Source organism: Battus philenor, unplaced genomic scaffold (genome assembly GCF_028537555.1).
Source record: "Battus philenor isolate CCGP_79_NKW_IND1 unplaced genomic scaffold, ilBatPhil1.0.hap1 SCAF_18, whole genome shotgun sequence".
NCBI lineage: Eukaryota > Metazoa > Arthropoda > Insecta > Lepidoptera > Papilionidae > Battus > Battus philenor.
Window position 1 is genome coordinate 12,373,167 of NW_027181680.1, and position 22,045 is coordinate 12,395,211.

The 22,045-nt window shown below is 35.0% G+C and overlaps 1 protein-coding gene across 1 annotated transcript; it reads right to left on the minus strand.

Annotated features, from left to right (window-relative positions):
* Positions 1-87: 87 nt before the first annotated feature.
* LOC137920260 (acyl-CoA synthetase short-chain family member 3, mitochondrial) lies at positions 88-21,149 on the minus strand. The gene is made up of 12 exons (XM_068763542.1): positions 21,021-21,149; positions 16,155-16,305; positions 14,708-14,852; positions 14,277-14,421; positions 12,711-12,807; positions 10,551-10,750; positions 9,326-9,557; positions 8,256-8,415; positions 6,609-6,756; positions 4,267-4,412; positions 2,821-3,052; positions 88-813 (listed from the first exon to the last, which is right to left on the minus strand). The coding sequence occupies exons 1-12, from the start codon at positions 21,127-21,129 to the stop codon at positions 530-532; spliced, it is 2,049 nt and encodes a 682-aa protein (XP_068619643.1). The 5' UTR covers positions 21,130-21,149; the 3' UTR covers positions 88-529.
* Between the last annotated feature and the right edge of the window lie 896 nt (positions 21,150-22,045).

The following is a 22,045-nucleotide window of genomic DNA, read 5'->3' on the forward strand; positions in this document are numbered from 1 at the left end:
ATCTAGATACCATGTTTTCATTGCGTTACTTGATCTTAAGTTGTAATTTAATATTTTTTTTGTTTTAAACTTAATCTACAATCTTTTAAATTAAAATAAAGGTATTATTAAATATTATATTAATATTGTATTAACAAGAAAATTGCTTTTGATTGTTATATTCTATAACCTTTCGAAAAACAAAAATAATAAAAATAAATTTAAACATTTCGTACATATTTCTTACATAAACATTTGCAAACGAAAATAAGATACATTGCTTTTAAATACCATTTCTTTTTCCCATATTAATCGTCGAATTTTATTGTTAGCTAAAATTATAAAAGTTTACTTTTAAATTATTTGCTTGCACTATATTAAATGTGATAAACACAAAATTGAAGTTGCTTTCTTTTAGAAATAAAAATTTTATATTGGATAATAATTATAAAATAAACATAGGAATTACTATAACTTGCACATCCATGTAACATCTTTACTCACGTAGGGTCATATTCTCTCATAAGAATGTCAAGTAATTGTTGATTTTTTAACTACTGATTACTGGATCGGGAGCATCGATGGCATATCCACACTTTTGCAACGCAATTTTTATCTCTCCAAATACGCTAGCGTCCTCTATTGTGGCTGGAAGTTTTACGAGTTGGGATCTTGCCAACTTTGCGATGGCACCTCGTAGAGCTTTACCGGATCTGGTGCGAGGCAGTGCTGGTACAGCGACAGCTTTCCGGAACGCCGCGATGGGTCCAATAAGATGCCGCACGAGTGCTATTAGCTCCTGCGTCACAGTACTATCTGCTACCATCTCCTCGTCTGTAAACGGATAGAATTAAAATATATTATACAGGTTGGTCGCTTGTAGGCGTAAACGCTTTTCGAATCACCTCGTAAAATGTAATTACTCTGAAATATGCATAAGAATGCGAATGAGTATAGTAAATAATGATAATTGTAATGTGTAGTATTCCGAATTGTTATTAATACACTACATTGTTATTACATTATTATTAATTTCGGAAACCGTTGATTTATGGAAAGGTTTTTTTTTAAATAACAACAAATGCATTCACCCCCACCTATCAATCATCTATAGTACGTAGTGTTTGAGCGGGAACGTTTAATATTAAATGAATACTGACCACTACGGTCACATGTTTTTTAGAATAAATTTATTACTACTCGTTCGATTTAAAATTCGAACACCGATTTGAATTCAAATGCTGACAGTGAGTGTGGCCGTCTTGTGGGCCAACCGTAATTTTAATTAATGTTTGTGATATATTATTTGTTAGTGATATACCTGATATATTAAAACTGGCTTTTATTTTTCCTGCCAACGAAGAAGGAAGAATACGTGTACGGGTGTTTACATACTGTTCGTAAAACGCGTGTAAGTGTATTTCTCACTACTTAAATATATGATAAAATATACAAAGGTCGGAATTAATACATTATTTACCATCGACCATTATAATTGCAAAAGAATGGAGCAAGAATTAACTCCACAATTGAGGCATTGAATTCATTACACGTTTCATCGAAAAAACCTTAGAGTCCTTGTTATTATATGATTTTCAAACAAATACTGTCACTGTCGAGTGTTTTCAATAGAATAGTGACGTCACGCAGACATAATTTCATAAAATTCTGCTGCTAATTTACCGACTTCATTATGCAAATTAAACTAAATACGATACGTCATTGACAAAAATGAGCCGCCATTTTGAACAAAATGTCATTGAAAATTTACCGGCGCTTTAGTGATAGCTTGATAATTATTAAATATTATGTACCATAAAAATAAAAATTTAATATATTCAATATACTTATATTAAATTTAATTTTTTATAGTTTATATTAATTTTTAGTTTAATGGTTGATTTATCAAACCTTTATTGATTCTGCTTTCTGTCAAATATGGCTCTTGTGACATTCTTATCATGAGGTAGAGAAGTGAAAACTATAAGATGAATAATTATATATTTAGCCTGTGGTTGTTGGCCTAGATGATTTATATAATTAATTTCAAGTAGAGCGTCTGTCTTTTTGTAATTGATGTGCAGTGTAGGTAGTCCTACCTTCAAAAAGTAGACAGACGACCTTATTAAGGTGATCGATACGATCCATACGCTGTGTACAGGCCGAATCTTGGAAAGTCCTGTGTCTTAAATATAACATTTTTTTTTGTAACGCGGTATATACGCATACGTTTCACAAACACTGCAGGGCAATAGTTGAGAACGTAAAGAAAAAACAGTACCGAAAAATAAAAAGTAAAACAATAATTGTAAACAAAATTTAAAGATAATATAAAAAAATCTAGATATGATGTAATAAATTTGAAATCTCGCTGTGAAAAAAAACGTGAAACCGATTATAGAATAAGGAAATAAACAGCATATTAAAAATGTAAAGCCCTGTCCAAAACCACATTTGGGTGTACTGTACTAAAAAAACCTGGTATGAAACTTTTAAAAAAAAAAATTAAAAAAGAAACGCAGTGTATAGCTGCCACTTGAACCTTCATATTTTATCAGCGCTTGTTATCCTGCGATTGTCGACCGACAATGGCTGTCGCACTTTTGAACTCTAACTTATGCGCCGCGCGATTGTGCGAACATTATTCAAGCAGTTGTAAAAATTACCATGTAATTCAGACAAGCACAAGTATTCCGTAATGACATTCTATATGGAACAATTATTCGGCTTACTTTATTATACAGTATTTCATTTTATTTGGGATAGAAAATCCCTACCTAGTCCTAAGGTTCGATGGAATTTACAACTTGGTGATGATGATAGTTATACAATTTCACTCACCATCCTGCGGTGGTCTCATCACGTACAAACATAACGGTACGTCTCCTTTAGTGGGATCTGGTGCGCCCACTACCACGGCGTCCGCTACGCGCGCGTGCTTCAGCACCACGTCCTCCAGTGCGGCGGTGGAGAGTCGGTGACCAGCTACATTGATGACGTCATCAGCACGTGCCACCACCCACACTGCTCCCTCGGAAGACATCCAGCCGGCGTCTTGTGTGTCATAGTAGCCCTTGGTTACAAGATCATATCAGACACTGTTCTAGCAGATCACTTAGTACGTAAAATGGTTTGGCTTTAAGGTTCAAGTGGAGAGGTAAAACGTCCACCCACAAAGTGGGGGAGACCTATGACCAGCAGTGGCCGTCTTGAAGTTGAAATGGTGATGATGATTAAACATTTCTGTTGTAACGAAACTTAGAGAAGAGTCTGTCAAGCGAATTCGGGTAAACAAATACTTTTAATGGATTTTTGTTCTATGTACATAATAAGACCGAAACGCCAAAAAATAAGAACTATCCTTGCATTTTAATATCACAGAACAGACTATAATTAAATAATTTTGTTTTAGTATTAAACCTATATATGTTTTATCGAGTTCTTGTGTTTGTTTGTGACTTACAAAATGGTATCTTGCAGTATTTCGGAAGCAACAAAATATATGAAGATATTAACAAATACACAATTTTGTATGAAATATTTTAAAATTCACTAAAATGTCTAATACTTTGCATAAAGTTGCTATGCCAAGCCTCAGAAAATTGTACAGAAACATAAAGGTGGCAAAAAATGACCGTTGACATATCGCACGTTTGACAGTTCGCTTTGAACTTCGCGCGTTTAACATTTCCCGCGCCGCTAATATACATTGTTTGACAGCTACAGTGAAAGAATTCTCTGTAATTTCTTATTATGATTTTTTTTTTATATATGTGGACCCCGTTTTTTGTGGACTTCCCGTTGGACCCTACCTTGGTTAAACAGAAACTATACAATAAATATTTTTTTACTAAATATTGTCATTGTCAAGTCTCAAGGAAGATGAGAACATCTTCTTTGATGTCTTCCATTCATTCCTATTTGTTTTCTTTCACAAAATCTTTCATTCCTCTTATTTTCTTACCTTTTCTTTTATAAATCGCCTTGTCTGCAGGATCCTACAGGGACGTTTTCTTTGATCTTATTATGTGTTAGAAGTTCAATACCTTCTTCGATTAGATCCTTTTGATTCTGAATGCTTTACATTGTTTTAAATATTTATCGACACCTGCTGCAAGACATAGGTCTCTCCCAAAGATCGCAATTTCTGGCTTTAGTACACCGTCGGTCCAGTGGGGGGCATACCCAAACCATGTTACCGTATCGTGGTTGTCACTTCAAAAACCACTGGCCCCAACAGAATCAATACATGTATATATATTTACGTATAATAGATATCTTAATTACCGGGTAAGACTCGAAGTAGACCTTCTTGAAGCGTTCATCGGCTCGCCAAAGGGTGGACGCGAAGCCGGGGGGCAAAGGTAGTTTTATGACCAAACGGCCGACTTCACCAGGATCGCAAATGCTGCCATCCTCCCTCAAGGCTCGTACTATAGAAAAAGTACAAAACTTTATATCTGCTGAATTTTGAAGAGATTGTCGGAAAAAGATTATTATTCAATAAAGGAATATTAAAATGACAAGAATTCGTGTCAGTGATTTTTTATTATTTTAATTTTATTTAGGTTATATCTGATAAAGTGTTTATGTATAAATATGAATTGTTAAACTTTATTAAAGAATGTGTCGTTGTGGAGTTTCTTTTGGCTTCTTCACATATATAACACCTTGCGAAGCAGAGTCAAAAATAAAATAGATTAAAAAATTAACAAATAATAAGTTGACGGTTCTGTTAAAAGTTCCAATGTTAATTAAATTTTATTTTTATAATATCTTTATCTTTAATTAACACGTTCCGTGCCACGGCAATTTTTTAGGATTTCCCATTCAGGCCGCGTTAGCCGTTAAAAATTAAAATATTTAGAAAAATTAAGAAGTACGTTTTACACTTTTTCAATAATACAAAGCGGAAAAAAATACAAATATTAATACAGATTACGTACGCGCGTACGTGATGGTATCTACATTCGACCATACAATTAATTTTTTAAGAATCCTTTGTTTTTCAATGAGAACTGCAAATGGCTTGAACGGAAAGTGCAGCGCGGGTCGTATACGCCCCATAAAATGTGTTAAACAAGCTTAACATGAAATTGTAAAAATAAAAATATACATTATTTTTAAGACGATAAATAAATAATTGCAAATTTTTCAACCGGTTTATGAATGAAATTTTCGACTAGTACATATTTGATTAAAAACTTTTTTCTTCTTCATCAGTCGTGCAATCTTGTCGAGTGGTCGTGGTCATACCCTGATCAGTCGCCATGTAGCTCTGTTTGGCGGAGTGAGAGCATTCATTTATGGAGTGTGTCTGCGAGAACCCTCACCTTCCACTTTACCCTGCACCACTGAACATTCCATTGAATCCTCACTACGGGTCATGTCCAAAGAACTCGAGGATTCCTGTTTGAACTGTCGATGATAACCTCTCATTTTGAGTTATTTTGAGGGTTGGATAGTTGGTTTAATGCGCCGTCTACCATATTCTAGTATGATTCTGAACAAAGGCCATGTTTCTCCATAGATCCCTAGTAGAACTGGTTGCAAGTGGCCTGCGTCGAGCATCATATGACGACCATTCTTGAACCTTGACCTTGACCTTCAATGAACTTTGGTTTTTAAACTATCCTATACTGTATCGTCAAATACAAATAAGCTACGAAGTCGTTCAATTAAAAAATTTAATGATTTATTTATAAGAATTATAATTCGTTTATTTAACATACGGTGTAAAGGTTGATGTACTTTGATTTATAACAATGGGAAAACAACTTTTTTTTTAATTTTTACATACTACATCTATATATATGTATATATGTGTGTGTGTGTGTGTGTGTACACGTGTACCACGTTATGTGGAAATAAGGTGATAGGGCAAATACTGGCTAACCTCAGAAAATTAATTAAAGATGTATGTCATGTATTTTAAAAATAATGCCATTCAAAAAAATTTTTTTATATAGCCTATGCATTCCTTTCTATTACCTTTATTAAAAATTACAGTATATAATATAGATATGTTAATAATAATCACAAATACATACTCCAGTGGCCTGATTATAAAAGGATAAAAATCTTTTCAAACAACGTTCATAGAGTACTCGAAATAAACGTTAATTACTCAAAAAATGAATACTACGTGGATCTTAATCCTATTGGTTAGAAATATACTGATTTCTGAAAAGCCGCTGGATACAGGAAGCGCAGGACCTAGCGTCGGGGTGATCTCTGGGGGAAGCCTTGTAGTGCAGACATGATGCTGACGATGAAGAAGTCAACAGCAAGTCCTAGATCTCCCCCAAAGAAATATATGTAAGGATATACCATAATCGCAATCTTGGCAGACGAGTTGGCGATCGCAATCTGACATTATGGTACACAGGGGACGCTGTTGCTCATCATCTGGAAACTTGTTTGTGAGCAGTGGCAATCCTATATAATTAATGCAAAGCGTGAAGTATATAAGACTGTATCCCGGAAGTTCATACCTGACAGAAGTATATAAAGAAAATAGCACTATGTATAAATACGTATTTAAATCTGCGTTACGTCATCTTGTTGTTTTGACTTTGGAACATGATTTTTAAAGCCTATTCGATTAATTAATTTGTTCCAATACTCACCATCGTATCCAGGAACAGGATAACCAGCTGAGTGTGGTGGAACTGACTTGACTCCGTAACCCAGGCAAGCCGCCGTGACTGGCGATCCGGTCTCTGTCTGCCACCAATGGTTCAGCACTGGAACGTTTAGGATCCTCTCTGCCCAAACCTGATGATGAAAGCTTTTATACAGATTCACTAAAATTACATTTTTGTTAGAAATACAGAATAATATGTCGTATGATATTTCAGTTATGTATTAATTTATAGGTGATATAACAATTAAAAGGGATATTGACACACAATATTTAGCCACCAGAGTGATCTGTGTTTGGCACTAATCGATGTAACATAACTCCTGAAAAAGCCCCGTGGAGGGGTGAAACACGTGTTGAGTGAATTAACGGTGGCAGTTGTGTGATTCGCATTGTTTGCCGCATACGCATTTATTAGCGGGCTGGCGGGCGGTGCACTATGTTGCGCGACTACCACTGCATGTGCGGAAGTGGTTAAATATTGGTCCTTTTCTTACTTCGAAACCAAGTAAGCGCTATCGTCACGAAGCGGCGCTAGTTATGTGCACTCGACACATAACCCTGATCAGGTAGTGAGATACAAATGCGATGCAGTGACTGTACAAAAATACGCGCGATCGCCATTCCAAGATGGACTCCGTTGAGGCAAGATTTTTAGTCAGGACTTTGGTGCTGTTTTTCTGGAGCAGCCGAAGCATGAGTAACGAAAGCCGGAGTCTATATTGTATGCACCCATTCAATAAAAAGAAATAACTTGGTGGTCACCATAAGAGAAAATACGTCACCATCCTTTCTTTATCTCTCTCTCTCGCGATGCAATATAACGTTGATGTCGCTACTGTAGCGCCTTGCAAATACGACTAAAACGCGTTAGTAGCGATTCTGCAGCTAGATATTCTTAAATAAATTGTTTCTCTAGCATTTGCTTCGCAATATATATGTAATATCATACTATTTATGCGTCAAAATTGTAATTCTTATGTAAAAACAATAAGAGATGCATGATAAATGCAAGCAATGAAAATAAACTCGTAACACCTAAATTTCGACTTCAAAAAATTAACAATTCATTCATGAGTCTGAGTGCACGTATATATAAAAGTTACGTAAGATATCTAAGGCAATCCTTTCTTAGTGTGAAATCTAAACTTAAAAGTATATTATTGAATAAATATTATTATAGCATTCAAGTTTTTAGTTGAACGAAATGTTGTAACTTAGTTTTTTGACTCATTTACATAATTGATATTATAATGTACACATTAAACATTGTTAAATTTCTTCTTAGATCGGCTTTTCGAGCCGGGGGTAGCTTAGTACTTATAATGTTAAAATAATTGTCGATTGAAAAGTATATGTAAATGACTACTTGAATAAAGATATTTTGAATTTGAACACAGTCTAAAACCTGTGTTTTGCAACTAGGGACCCAGGCCGTACAGGTGGAAAGAATGATAGTCAAAGGGGACAATTTGTAAGTGGACTCGACAAGACTATCCCTTTCGCTTTAAAATAAAAAAAATAAAAACATATATAGGACGTTAATTTTGGAAAGGCTAAAGTAGGAAATGGCACAGGTTGAAAAATACAGGTCAAAACTCATAGTCCAACTAAAAACCAATGATTCGCTTACCGTTGTGTCCTGATCGCAATGTTCGCCGGCAATGAAGACGCTCTTCAAACTCTTGCTGCAGTACCGGCGTGAATACTTCGAGTTAGGATCTGCTCGCTTCAACACACGGAATGCGGTTGGGATGGTGAACAAGGCATTCACACGGTGTTGTTCGATTATCCTGCAAGTAATTCAGGAGTTATTTAAATTATCTTCAAGAAAGATAACATAAAATTTATCCTTGAACGCGCTATCGGTTCTATAACATGATGGGCAACGGGATTTCGAACGAAGTTTCCGGAGCCCATCGTAAAAAAATTCAATCATCTAAAGCAGGGGTGAGCAACACGCGGCCCGTTAAACATATATATGCGACCCGCGTAGCATTTTTAAAATTGAATTTATTTTATCGACTTCCTCTTATCAATATATTGTTATAAAATGTACTACAATAATTTGTTGGTATGTGCTAAACTGAAACAATTAATTAACAAAAACCACAGATAAAAAATAATACACGGTTTGAAAGCCGTACGTATGTATGTACGTTTGTGTCGAAAAACGATGCCAAATATGTCATTAAAGTTTTCAAATATATTCGTTTTTCCCTTCTTATCTTGTTATAAAATTTGTTCATTTTCTTATAACATCGTTTATTAAAAATTAAGTTTTGTAATTTATTAATAAGTGTTACATTACGTGCAGCGCCAAAAAATTTAAATTTGACCGTGATTAAAAAGGTTGCTCATCCCTGACTTAAAGGCGTTTTCGTGATATACCGTGCAAATATAATATGAGAGCTGAAGATTCTTGAATATAACATAAAGATAATACGTAGCCGACTTATATGATAATCATGTTCACGTGTGTGTGGCTAAACGCTAAGCATCGCCATGTATCGTGATGTTTGGCGGAGTTAGAGCATTCACTTACTGATTTATTATTCACAGTTTTGATGATGTCAATCCTTACTGTTAAAGAGCGTCCACGAGATTGCTTGCCTTCCACTTTGCCTTGCATCAGGTTTATGAGCTTTAGTCCTGGGAATAGCTTATGGAAACTGAAATGCGATAGCTACATTGGGAAATTACCTAAAATACTGGCCAGGATCTGGAGTCCTATCCGGCTTGCCTTCATAAAGTATTGAAGTGAGGCCTGCGAGCAAGGGTCCATAGCAGATGTAGGAATGGCCTACCACCCAGCCCAGGTCTGAGGCTGACCACCACACGCCCTTGCGAAGGCCGTATACCGCACGCATGGTCCAGCATAGAGTTGCAGCGTGTCCGCATGGACGCTGGATGCCTTTGGGGTCATCTGTTGTACCTGCATATTAAATTATTTTTATTACAAAAAACGTTAATAATAATACCAGCTGTCCTTAACTTGCACTGCCATATCTTGGTTTCATCATCATCTTATCAGCCGATAGACGCCCAAAACAAAGAATATGCCTCGCCCAATGATCACCTCGATGTCTTGCCCTGCCCGCATCCAGCGACTACTTGCAGTCTTAAGTCCACTAAGGGGGGCCTACTCACGCCACGTCTACCGACTCGTACTCGCCTCTCGAGAAACTTTTGAACTCAACTCAAGCCGTCGGATGTGATTGTATGTACTTGGACAAAATACATTCTTGGTAATTTTTAAATTCTTAGAAAAAATATTTGATCTGAGTTTTATACTTATAAGAGCTATATTATGAAAATAAGCGTTTTCTTAATTAACGCCACCTTAACTTCCTTTGCGGCTGGATTTTTATAAAATTATTTTTTACTTTATATATACGTATATATTAAAATCTTGAAATCGCTTATATGTTTTTCTACTTTACTGGATATATGTGATAAATTTTTTTCGTTCTACGTTCGGAAATTTACGAAACATCTCGTCCAATATCTGTCAAGACGAGATGTCATTAGTGTTCACTTATCGCACTGAATCCTGGTTTTTCACTCCGGAATTAACTGGCATACACATAGTCGCTCAACCAGATATGAAGGTCTATGGTCGTATTTCTATATGACATCGCATTAGAAATTAGGAGATCGGAGGAACAGAAGTAACTGATGGCTGAAATGGCAGTCGACAGGCCAAAGGGCTACGTAAAACTGGTAACCAGTTGGGTAATTTGAGATCAGAAGCGGACACCGCGGATTAAATAAGTCACTAGGTAGACAGATGACCTTGTTAAGGTTCTTAGACGTTGGAAGTATGTCGCTTCCAATCGACTCTGTATGAAATCTATTATGCTTGACTATTATTTACCGAAAGCAATAGATGTCGCGACAGTAGATGTAAAAATAAAAGAAATCGTACCAGAAGTATAAAGAATGTACAGGGGCTCGTTCGCTTCCACGGATTCACAAGGCACTGGATCGGACTCGAGAGCTTCTTGCCAGCAGAGGTCGCGGTCCGGCTCGAGGGAGCACTCCAGCACCCGGCGACGCTGGAATATGATGCAGCGACGCGGCTGATGCGCGCTCTGGCAAAGCGCCTCGTCCAGTATCTCTTTGTATCTGTTTAATAAATTAAATCACATAAATACTTCGTCGTAGCGAAATTGAATAAAGCGCCATCTATTGTCGAAAGTTAGCAATAAAGAGTTTTAAGTCCTGATGGAAATATAGTGAAACTTACATACAATCAAATGCGTCTTGGGTAAGCTGGCTTTGTATGTTACTTTAGAAATAGAGAAACTTATGTGGAGAAAAAATGTTCTATCTTAAACAAAAAATAAAGACTTGTGTGAAGCAGACCGCATGCCTTTACCACATGGAACACTATCACAGAATGGCTGTATTCAATATCTAATGGATTCAGGCGTTATTTTGCGGTAGTCCATCTTAAGTAAGAAAAGGATCAATATACGAGTATAGCTACTTCCGCCATGTAGCAGTAGTCGTATAATAAAGTGCATCGCCCACCAGCCCGCTGCAAAATGCGCATGCGGCAAACAATGTGAATTACACAACTACCACCGTCAAATCACTCAACACGTGTTTTACTCCCGATTAGTGCTACACTCTGTATTTGGCACTAATCGGTGTAACATTACTCCTGAGGATACCCCGTGGAGGGGCATGGCGGAAGTAGCTATATATTGGTCCTTTTTTTACTTTAGCTGTATTCAGTTAGTTATATAGCTAATTATATAACTATTGGATATTACACCAGCATCAAACCTCAAGTTAGGGTAATTTGTTAATTCCGAAGCTAAAATAGCTGTGGGATAGATCCGTGAAGTACCAGCTCGAAGCTTTGGACTCCATACAGAGACGAGTCAAGAAGTTTATTCGATGCTTAGTTTAGCGCTAAGCTTCAGAGTTTGGAGCGGTGGTGAAATATGGACTGTTTATTTGTTTTCTATAGACTACATTTTTTAATTAATTACCCTATCTCCTTTCTTCTCGACATGCAATACATTCACACATGTTAACCTTACACGATTGAAATTTCTACAAACCGCACTAAGCGTTTCCACTAATTTTATAGTGCGAAGGAATAGAACCTACAAGCATCGTTGCTTCCAGCTATCTATAACTTAGAAGTCTTAAAAGTGAATAGGTATCATATAGGCAAGCATTATATCGTCGTAGTAGGTAAATCTTATCATAAGACGAGAGATAGGTCAAATGTTTCGCTTGTAACAAATAGAAATAAGGTATTTTATCATGAAGGGTTCCCACGGAGACTTATAAGTCGCTCTTTGTAGTGATGTTCGTCAACATCACCCTGGTTTTTTGAACTCATCTTATTCCCCTATAATCTCGCAGGACAGTGACTTTGATTTTACTAAGTTTTGAAGTATAGTTTTATTTATCTTTCCTCTTTCGTCCGTCACAATATCTAACATTCTATCTTCTTCCTTCCTACACACGTGTTTTTTAATTCTTATTGTATTTATTTACATAAATATCATGCATCATCTTCCTTCCTTCGCCACATTTCTTACAATACTATTTTATACCCTTTTATATATTAAATTATATTATATTATTATTCTATATATTAATATATTAAATTTTTATTACCTCCTGTTACACATCAAATTATTTTCTTCCTTTTTTCAAGTTAGCATTCAGTCTCGACTCTTACTAGTTAAGAAAAGGATCAATATTTAGCCATCTCCGCACATGCAGTGGTAGTCGTGCAACAAAGTGCACCGCCCGCTAGCCCGCTGATAAATGCGTATGCGGCAAACAATGCGAATTACACAACTGCCACCGTTAATTCACTCAACACGTGCTTCACTCCACGGGGCATCTTCAGGAGTTATGTTACACCGATTAGTGCCAAACAGACTCTGTACATGTGCGGAGGTGGCTGAATATTAGTCCTTTTCTTACTTAGGATGGACTTCCGCAAGGTAACGCCTGATTCCATTAAATATCTTACTGGTTAGTAACTAGCCGGTAGAAGATATACGTGTATGTTCAGGTGTGGCAACCATAGATTTATTTGATTTATTCTATTTACCTTACTATTTTGTAAGGCTCCACGCCGCAGCTTGCGGCAATGATGACAACTGGTTCAGCGTGTTCAATACGCGTACGGAGCTCTCTTGCCGCGAAACCTGAAGACGGTCATAGTTTAACATTTTTTTGGACGGGATATTTCAGAATTACATCGACTAAACCCGATGTTTCTTTTTCTTTGCCTTTATTTATGTTATTGATATTTAAACTATTAAGAAAAGGGACTAATATATAGCTTCTTCCGGGATGGAGGAGATCTAACATCTCCTGAGGATACCCCGTGGAGAGGTGAAACACGTGTAAAGTAGATTAACGGTGGTAGTTGTGTTTCGCGTTGTTTGCCGCACGCGCGTTTATCTGGCGGGCGATGCAGTTCTTTGCACTACTACTGCTGCATAGCGGAAGTAGCTATATATTAGTCCCTTTCTTAATTAGGATGGACTTCCGCAGGGTAACGCCAAAATCTATTAGATATTTATACTATAATTTTGCTTTTAAAATTAATATTTAAAACAAAATTAAAATATTCTTTATTTGAATACATTACACGCATTTGCAAATCGTCAATCAATATATAGCATTGTTATCTCTATAAGAATATCTTCCTGAAAGGCAATTCTGCTACGAAAAGCTGGCGTGAAACTCAACATTAAACTCCACAAATAGACATAGTATTCTTGGATAGAGTAATATACTTTGTATCAATAATATTTTTTAACTATCTGTTTTAAATCTCTCTAGTAACAGATCTGAAATTAATTGCGGAATTTTACTGTACATATTTATACTTCTTGCCATAAATTATATAATGTATATATTTAGAGCAGTGCTAGCTCAGCAGTGTAAGATAGACTTGAGATCGAGGGCGTAACAATTCCCGGGTTAAATTCTAATCTAAATTAAATTTACCACTGCTTACAAGCAAGTTTCCAGAGGATGGGCAGCGTTCTCTACCTGCTATAACCTTGTGCATAAATATTTAATTTGAGAACACAAAAAACCTCTGAGCTTATAGCGTATTTTATTCTTTGCATTAACACCGTGTCTATTACTGTTTTTGAATAATTGTAAGACTATTAAAAGTTTTGACAATTTCTTCTGGTGACTTCTGTAAAAGGAAAAAATTAAAATAAGGACTAACATTACTTTATTAGAACTGAATAATTACTGATGGAGATGATTTTAATAACATATTTAACATATAAAAAAATATTTCATTATTAATGTGTTATCTATTTTTAGTTCTATCGGTTTATTACAAATTTTAAATCTCTTCGTTGCACTAGTTATAACACCCTGAGTTGCACTTATAACCAAAATTTAACATTTTATAATGATATATAAACACGTCGTTTCATTGTCAAGTCTTCTTTATTAATGTCGTTTTTACCGCGCGACGCCCTTTTTATACGTTAACGAACAACTAGCGCCGTCTATCGACACCGCTCGAAACTACGGAGTTGCGACCAACTTTGTTTGAATGCAAACTTTTTTAAATCTCTTAGAGAAAATATTGATTTAATATAATTTTATATAATAAAGTAAATATTATAATAAACAATATTACCTCCAAAAACTACGGAGTGTATGGCTCCAATTCTGTTAGTAGCCAACATGGCGATCACAGCTTCGGGTACCAGTGGCATGTATATGAGAACCCGGCTTCCGCGTTCCACCCCCAAACTCTTCAAAGCACCAGCTAGTCGCGACACCTTGGTAAATCAAACATCATTTATATATACTGATATTAATTTGCATCATTAGAAAACTTGGGAATTACCTTCTATTGTTTTAAGGGCATTGTAAAAGTGACCACAAATATAAACCAGTGGAAATTGTAGTTTGCTCTGCTATGACCAGGTCGCGTTTGAAACCGTTGGGAGATTTCAATCTGATTCTAGTTTAAATTTGGTTTTTCTTACATTCAGGAATATGAATAAATAAATGTATATTATTCGTTTTATTACGAAAAACAAAAAATGTAGAAAAAAATTTTACCTGATTTTGAAGTTCAGCGTATGTTATTCGCCGCACAGTGTCAGTAAGGGGTGAGTCGTGCACTAGTGCCACTTGATCACCTCTCCCGGCTGCCACGTGGCGGTCAACTGCATTGTAACACACCGACATCTCACCACCCACCCACCTGCACATATTTATTTATTTTATTTTATTTGGAAAACAAGCAGTGTCTTATAACTACAAATAAAAACCTAAATAAAAACTATACACCAGTTACATGTTTTCGCACATTGATACACAAACATAAAAAACGCAGAAAGTAAAAAACAATAAAAAATACATTATTGCCTTTAAGTTGAGCGAATACACTAAAGTTAATATGAAGCTATCATCACGCTCCAGAACTGTCAAACCACGCCTTCGATAAAGTTTGTTTAAAATTATGCGTGTTAGAGACAAACAAATCTAGTTCGGGGTACCGAGCTAGTTTGTTCATCTCTCTCGCTGATCTTATAAAGAAGGAATTTTGTCTGTAATTTGATGTACATTTGGGAATGTTAAGATACATAGGCTGTCTAATTGTCCTATTTGGAACAACTAAGTGAACATGAGTTAGCAAATGTGGAGTATCTACTAAACTCTGTGCAATATTCACTAGAAAAACAATGTCTGCAATTGTCCTTTTTTCTTGAAGTGGTAAAATGTATATATATACAATTAATACTTCTTTATTTGAAGTTGGCAAATTTCTCATCATCATTTCTACCGAAGGATGTCCATTGGTGAACATAGGTCTGTCCATATATATTTTAATAGATCCAGTTGGAATCATTCAGCATATTTGTCAAAATTGACATATGACCTAACAAGCACCTAATAACTATGACCCAACTTGTCAATCCGATGGGTTATATAAAATTCAGGTCACCTTGTATATTGTGCAATATCTATATGTTTCTTATGATTACAATTGTCGCCTTTGCTGGGCAAAATGCTGATAGAAATTACCCGCTTTCTTAATGCGCGGCAGTTTTTAATGATATTTTCATCGCACATCAATCTTGGACCCTATTTATACCGAATTAACCCTTAGTAGCCTGATTTACGAAAGTGATTTTTTTAATATTACTGTGTTTGCTTGAGGGTCTAGATGAAGGGAAAAATAGATTTTTTTTATTTCGTTGGAAAGAATATTATACAACAGTAAAATACGTACAGCCAACCTATAAAAAAAACTAATAGTAATGTGAACATTCGGTTTAAAAGATTGGTATCAAAATTGAAACTCTAGGTTAAGGGTTAAAACTGTAAAAACTTTGTTCAACCAATAAAAAATCGTCAACCAATCACGAGTAGAGAAATATAGCAGAGCGCCCTCTTTCGGCCAATGTTTATAAACAATTATATTTCTGTGGAATTCCCCTTTTACGATGATGACGTAATGTCGCCCCTAAAAACGCGATAGTGACTTCATTAAAACGCTCACCATTTAGTAAAAGGTGGGTTAGTGTTGTCCAGAACACGGTCCCATGGTTTGGTCCACGTCAACTCCTGTCCCACCTCCGCCCAGAACTCTTCCGGTTTTTCCAGAGATCTTCTGTGAGCTTCTGTATATTCTTCTGTAACTCCGCTCTCGCCTGGTAAACATAAAAAGTACATTAATTTTTTATTTATTTAATGGAATCAGGCGTTACCTCGCGGAAGTCCATCCTAAGTAACAATAGGTGCTCTGTGTTTGGCACTAATCGGTGTAACATAGCTCCTGAAGATGCCCCGTGGAGGGGTGAAACACGTGTTGAGTAATTTGGCGGTGGCGGTTGTGTGATTCGCATTGTGTGCCGCATACGCATTTATCAGCGGGCTGGCGAGCGGTGCATTTTATTGCACGACTACCACTGCATGTGCGGAAGTGGCTAAATATTGGTCCTTCTCTTACTTAGTACATTATAGTGTCTCATATCGAAAAATGATATTTTATATTTTCTTGGAAATACCTTTGACACTTCTTTTAGTTAGTTTTTTGTCTATTCTTCATATGCGAAGCATTTGAACTCTGTTTTGTTTGATGTTGAGCTATAACAAGATCTACGACGGTACACGCTTGCCTTTAAGTTCACGGAGCGGAAGGGTCCGTGAACACAGTTCAGATGAAGCTGTAAAAGCCTTCGAGCTAACAGCACGCGCCTTAACAGAGAACAAGTACATGTTAGCCTAGAAGAAACCTATTCTCTTCTCTTGAAGACTTCTTAGTTATCGCAAAATTTACCGTATTGAATAAATGTAGTATATAAAATGCTCGTGTCACGGTGTGCGTGATTGAACTCCTCCGAAACGGCTCGACCGATTTTCGTGAATCTTAGCGTGCATATCGGCCAAGGTAAACAATCGGACAACATCTATTTTTCATCCCCTTAATGTTAAGGGTGGTGCACACCTAAATTTTTTATTTTTTTATGGAAAATATTTTTTTTCTATTTTTTTATAATACAACCTACTTTTACTTTTACTTTAACTTTTATAATACTACCCTAAATTTTCACCCCTCTACGATAAACCCTTATTTTTTATTTGTTAATTAAAAACTTTAATTGTTCTTACAAAACAACGTTTGCGGGATCAGCTAGTTAAAATATAAAGAATTAAAAATATTTACTGTTGCTTTTCAATGAGTATATAAAAATGTATTGTATGTTTACAAAAACTTTATATGTTGTCTAAGGAAGTATGATTAATTTTTCAGCCGATGGACTACCACTGCAAGGTATAGGCCTTTCTTAAAGATCGCTACAATCATTTGTCTTACGTTGCCCGTATGCAGCAACTTCCCGAGACTTTTAATAAGTCGCCAGATCACCTAATGTGGTGGCCTGCCCACGTCACGTCTACCAGTGTAAATGGTATATGTGTAAGTGTTATATATAATTGTATATCAGAAGCAAAAGCAAATTTTCTTTACCTAAAACTCGATATCAACATATACACTTTTTATTTAATTTGTAATTGTATTTAAAAAAAAGAACGTTTCAGCACTACCAGGTACTATACTGTAAATGACTTCATAGAAGATAAAACACCTCGGGAATGGTGTATTCACTATCCGGGTTTTTTAATCATTATTAATAATGTCCAACGAAGATTTCTATAAGGAATATATCATAATCGCCACGCTTGGCAGGTGAGTTGGCGCTCGCGGTGTGGTATTATGGTACGTAAATAAAAAACAAATTCGCGCTTTTTATATTAATTACGTAAGATTGTATCCCGGGATTGTAAAGAATATATGTATACATATATATATATATATATATATATATAAATATATATATATATATATATATATATATATATATACATATGTGTGTGTGTGTGTATTACATTTTATACGTATGTACAATGATATTTTCAATTTAATATCAGTCACTGAAGAGATTTAAAACCAATATTAAAGACGCGTTACTGAGAAAAGTATATTATTCTATTCAGGAATTTCGGAACGTGAAACGTTTTATCACTATGGATTATACTATGGACTTTTTTCGGAGTAGTAACGTCATATATAAAGTTTGCCGCGATAAACCGTATTTCTTTTATTTGGCATTGTAAAAATTTAAATACCTATTGTAAGCATACGGAATACCGACCATAATTAAGATTGACTTTAACTAAACGTTAATAAATAAAGAAAAATATTATTGAAAGGGCTCCTTAAATTATAAATAATATTACAAGGGATTAATAATCGATGTGAAATATATTTTAATAGAGCATTTAATGCCTTAATTACAGTGATATAGTCATCCGTATGTTGAATAATTTACGCATGCCATATAGCTCACAGATCAGAGGGTCTCTGGAATTTTAAGGTCCAGGAGAGGAGGTCACAGACCGACAAGCGAAGCCTTGGCAGTCTACTCACACGGTGGTCAAATAACAAAAAGAAAGCGCTGCGTTATTTTATCTTGAAAACCGGGACGGCAGCGCTTTTGCGCTTTAAGTTTCATGTGTCTGAATTCCATGTGCGACTCCCTCCAATGCTACAACCCATTATATATTTTAATTAATTTTTTACCACATCACTGCACAAGGAAAAATCGTACAAAATAATTATTATAATTGATTTATATATGTCTAAATGAATATTTTATTTGACAACTTAAAATGAAAATATATTCCGCAATTTTAGTGCGATCTTGGACTGATATAATTAACAAAAATAATTGAAGAATATTTGATCATTGAAAGCATTTGGTAATATTATTATAATGAATCAAGTATCAAAATGATTTAGTTCAATTATTCCAAAAAAAAATCAATAAGCATCTTTTTCAATATGTCAATAAATACATTAAATAAATACTTTTTTTAGACTTTATATACTTTTGTCGTCACATTTATTGTACAATGAGTAAAGAGATTAATAACTCATAGATTAATTTCTAGAATGCATTACATCATTTAAATAACTATTTATATTATCTGTAATCAATTCATAGATTGTATTTTTTATTAATATTACATAACACTTAAATATTTCACGAAAACATTTGAGATAAATCAATGACCAAGGTTTTTACTTAATTGTAACATACTTTCTGGAGATATACACGACATTTGATTTGACGCATCGGCGCTATGATCAGAATATTCTATTCTAAATACATAATTTACCTTTAAAACTAACAGTTCCGTTTGAAATGTTCATACGAAAAGCGTTGGAACTCTATATTTCAAAACCCACGTACATGTTATGTCATCTGTTAAGAAGATGATAAGTGAATTTGTATACGGTAGAAGTAAAAGAGAAATCTCTCTTTAACCTGTTGAACTGTCAAAAAAGAATATCAGGCCATTCGTATCACGGGCTTTCAAAGATTTTAACGATTTTGATAGGATTATTTTAAATTTAAGGTAAGGTATGGAAAAAAGTCTGGTCGGTGAAACCCTCTAGTACAGTGATTCCCAAAGTGGTCTATATCGACCCCTAGGGGTCTATGACAACCTGCAAGGGGTCTACGTCAACGAAAAAAAAAATTGGGGGTCCACGATAGTGGATCTCAACACATACACTGATAGTACCTATTTACTTACATCATACTATCTTATAATACCATTATATGAAATATATAAAACATTTACATTATTTATAAAAGTACCTATGAAGTAAAAAAAATATTATATATGTTTATAAAATTGTGTAAGTTGTAGGATTTTGGTATTCGCTTTGTGGTCGCAATACATTTTGAACTACCTAATAAATGTATAAATTAACATGTGATTTTTACTTTAAGTTTTTAACACTAAACTTCACTACAGTTAGAAATTTACAGTAAATCAATATCAGGTAAGTAGGGGGTCTACCCAACACGGAAAAACATGGCAAGGGGTCTACGACACAAAAAAGTTTGGGGAAATATGCACTAGTAGATCGTCAGCTAAATACCATTCCCGGCTTCTATTCCTACAATGCCGGACAAAGCCGGTATTAATTAAAATTGAATTTTTAAAATCAAAAAGTTTCTACATAAAATACAAACAGATAGTAAATAATAATTAATTTTGTTACGTAATTATCAAAATTTGTAAAACTCCTTTTTCATTGTGAGACGCATTGATGCCATTGACTTACGAATGCCATACATTATTGAAAGTAAACGCGCTATAAATTCACCGATCTAAAGCTTTTTACATATAAATGTTGTTTTTGTATTACAACATGCAGTTTTTTTTGACATGTGCGTCATATTTTTTTAAAGTATTATCTGTATTCCACACACATAAGCGTCCGTGCTTTTGTTTTTATTATTACATTTAATAATTGCGATTTTTTTTTGCTTAGCTTCTGTTTAGTTTAATAAACCTTTTAAACTATTTTCTAACTAAAATCGTACATTATTTAAAAACTAAATTAAAACCTATTTTTTTTTAATCATTGTCGTATTGTTTGTTTTTCACGACGCACTAATAATGTGTAGTTTTTATAAGTTCAGTTCCTGCGACCACTTTGTCAATCCAAATCCATATTATCATCCTCAGGTTGTATGCTATATAATATTTATGCACACAAAAATTTCCAACTTCTTACATTATGACTGTCTTTTCTATTTTTCTTTGAAAATTATGTCCATTCAATGGATGTCTAGAAGAGAAAAGCGGTTTGTTTTTCTTCTTTTACCTGAACATAATCATCAGGACATAGGTCGTCACCAAAGGTCGTCACAAGGACTGTTCCGATGCCCGTATCCGGCGTCTTTCCGTGACCTTGACTGTTGATCCACATAGTGAAGTACCTAACCAAGCATCGTCTAATGTTTGATTATATAGAATAAAGAGTGAAATAAATGAATAACCTTACCATATTTCTGGACATCAGTTGCGGTGACGAATGCCTTCTTCTTCAGAACGCTAATTGAGGACTCGAAGGTCCCGATCTTGGTGGCGGCAGCGTCATCCGATTGATACATGTTACAAGCACTGGCGCACAATCGGCGCCCGGAACAAAACTCAAGCCAACACATCGCCTTCGCCTCTATTTACATACGCGTATACCAATGAGCCAACCTATGAACCCGATGAATTATTTAAAAGGAATATTAAAAGAATACAGGAATTATTTTTAAACGTTTTCAACTGCGAACATCTAATGTTATTTAAATCGGAACTCATCATGACAACAGAACTATTTCATATTGATGAAATTACGTAAAAATATTTTTATTACAAATTAAATCTATGTTTATAATGATAATACCTTGGCAATGATAAAGAAATTCACAGGTAGTTCTATAACGTATTTTCTCTATCATCATCGAGTGAGCCGACACCTATTGCTACAAAGGCTTCTTTTTCGCAGAACCCGCCACACAGCCTTGTTCTGCATGCAGCGATTTCCCTTGACCCTCTTCAGTTCACCAGCTACACCTACCAACGATACGTATACTACACTCCCAACTCGATAACCAATCTGTCGGTTACGCCAGCAATGTGTCCTCTGATAAAAATTGAATCATAGGTGACTTTTGAAACAAAAAAAAAAATATTTGTTCATCCCATTAGTATGGCGAATTGAAACAACGCTAATTTATGTCTTGTATATGGTTCCAAAAATCCGTATAAAATCCGTATAAAATCCAGACAAGAATTGTACGCTTTCGATAATAAAATATTTTATTGTAAGTTTTAATAATGCATATTTCGTTCAATCGACTTATGAGTACATGACTTAAATGCAAAATAACGTGGTCGTCAATAAATAATTTCAATGTATAAAACTACACATGTATTATTCAGGTCCTGAACCCCCTGACCTTGATTTTACATATATTTTTAAAAAATATTATCAGCGCGTAGTTTCATGTCTGATACATTTACTTTTTTTTG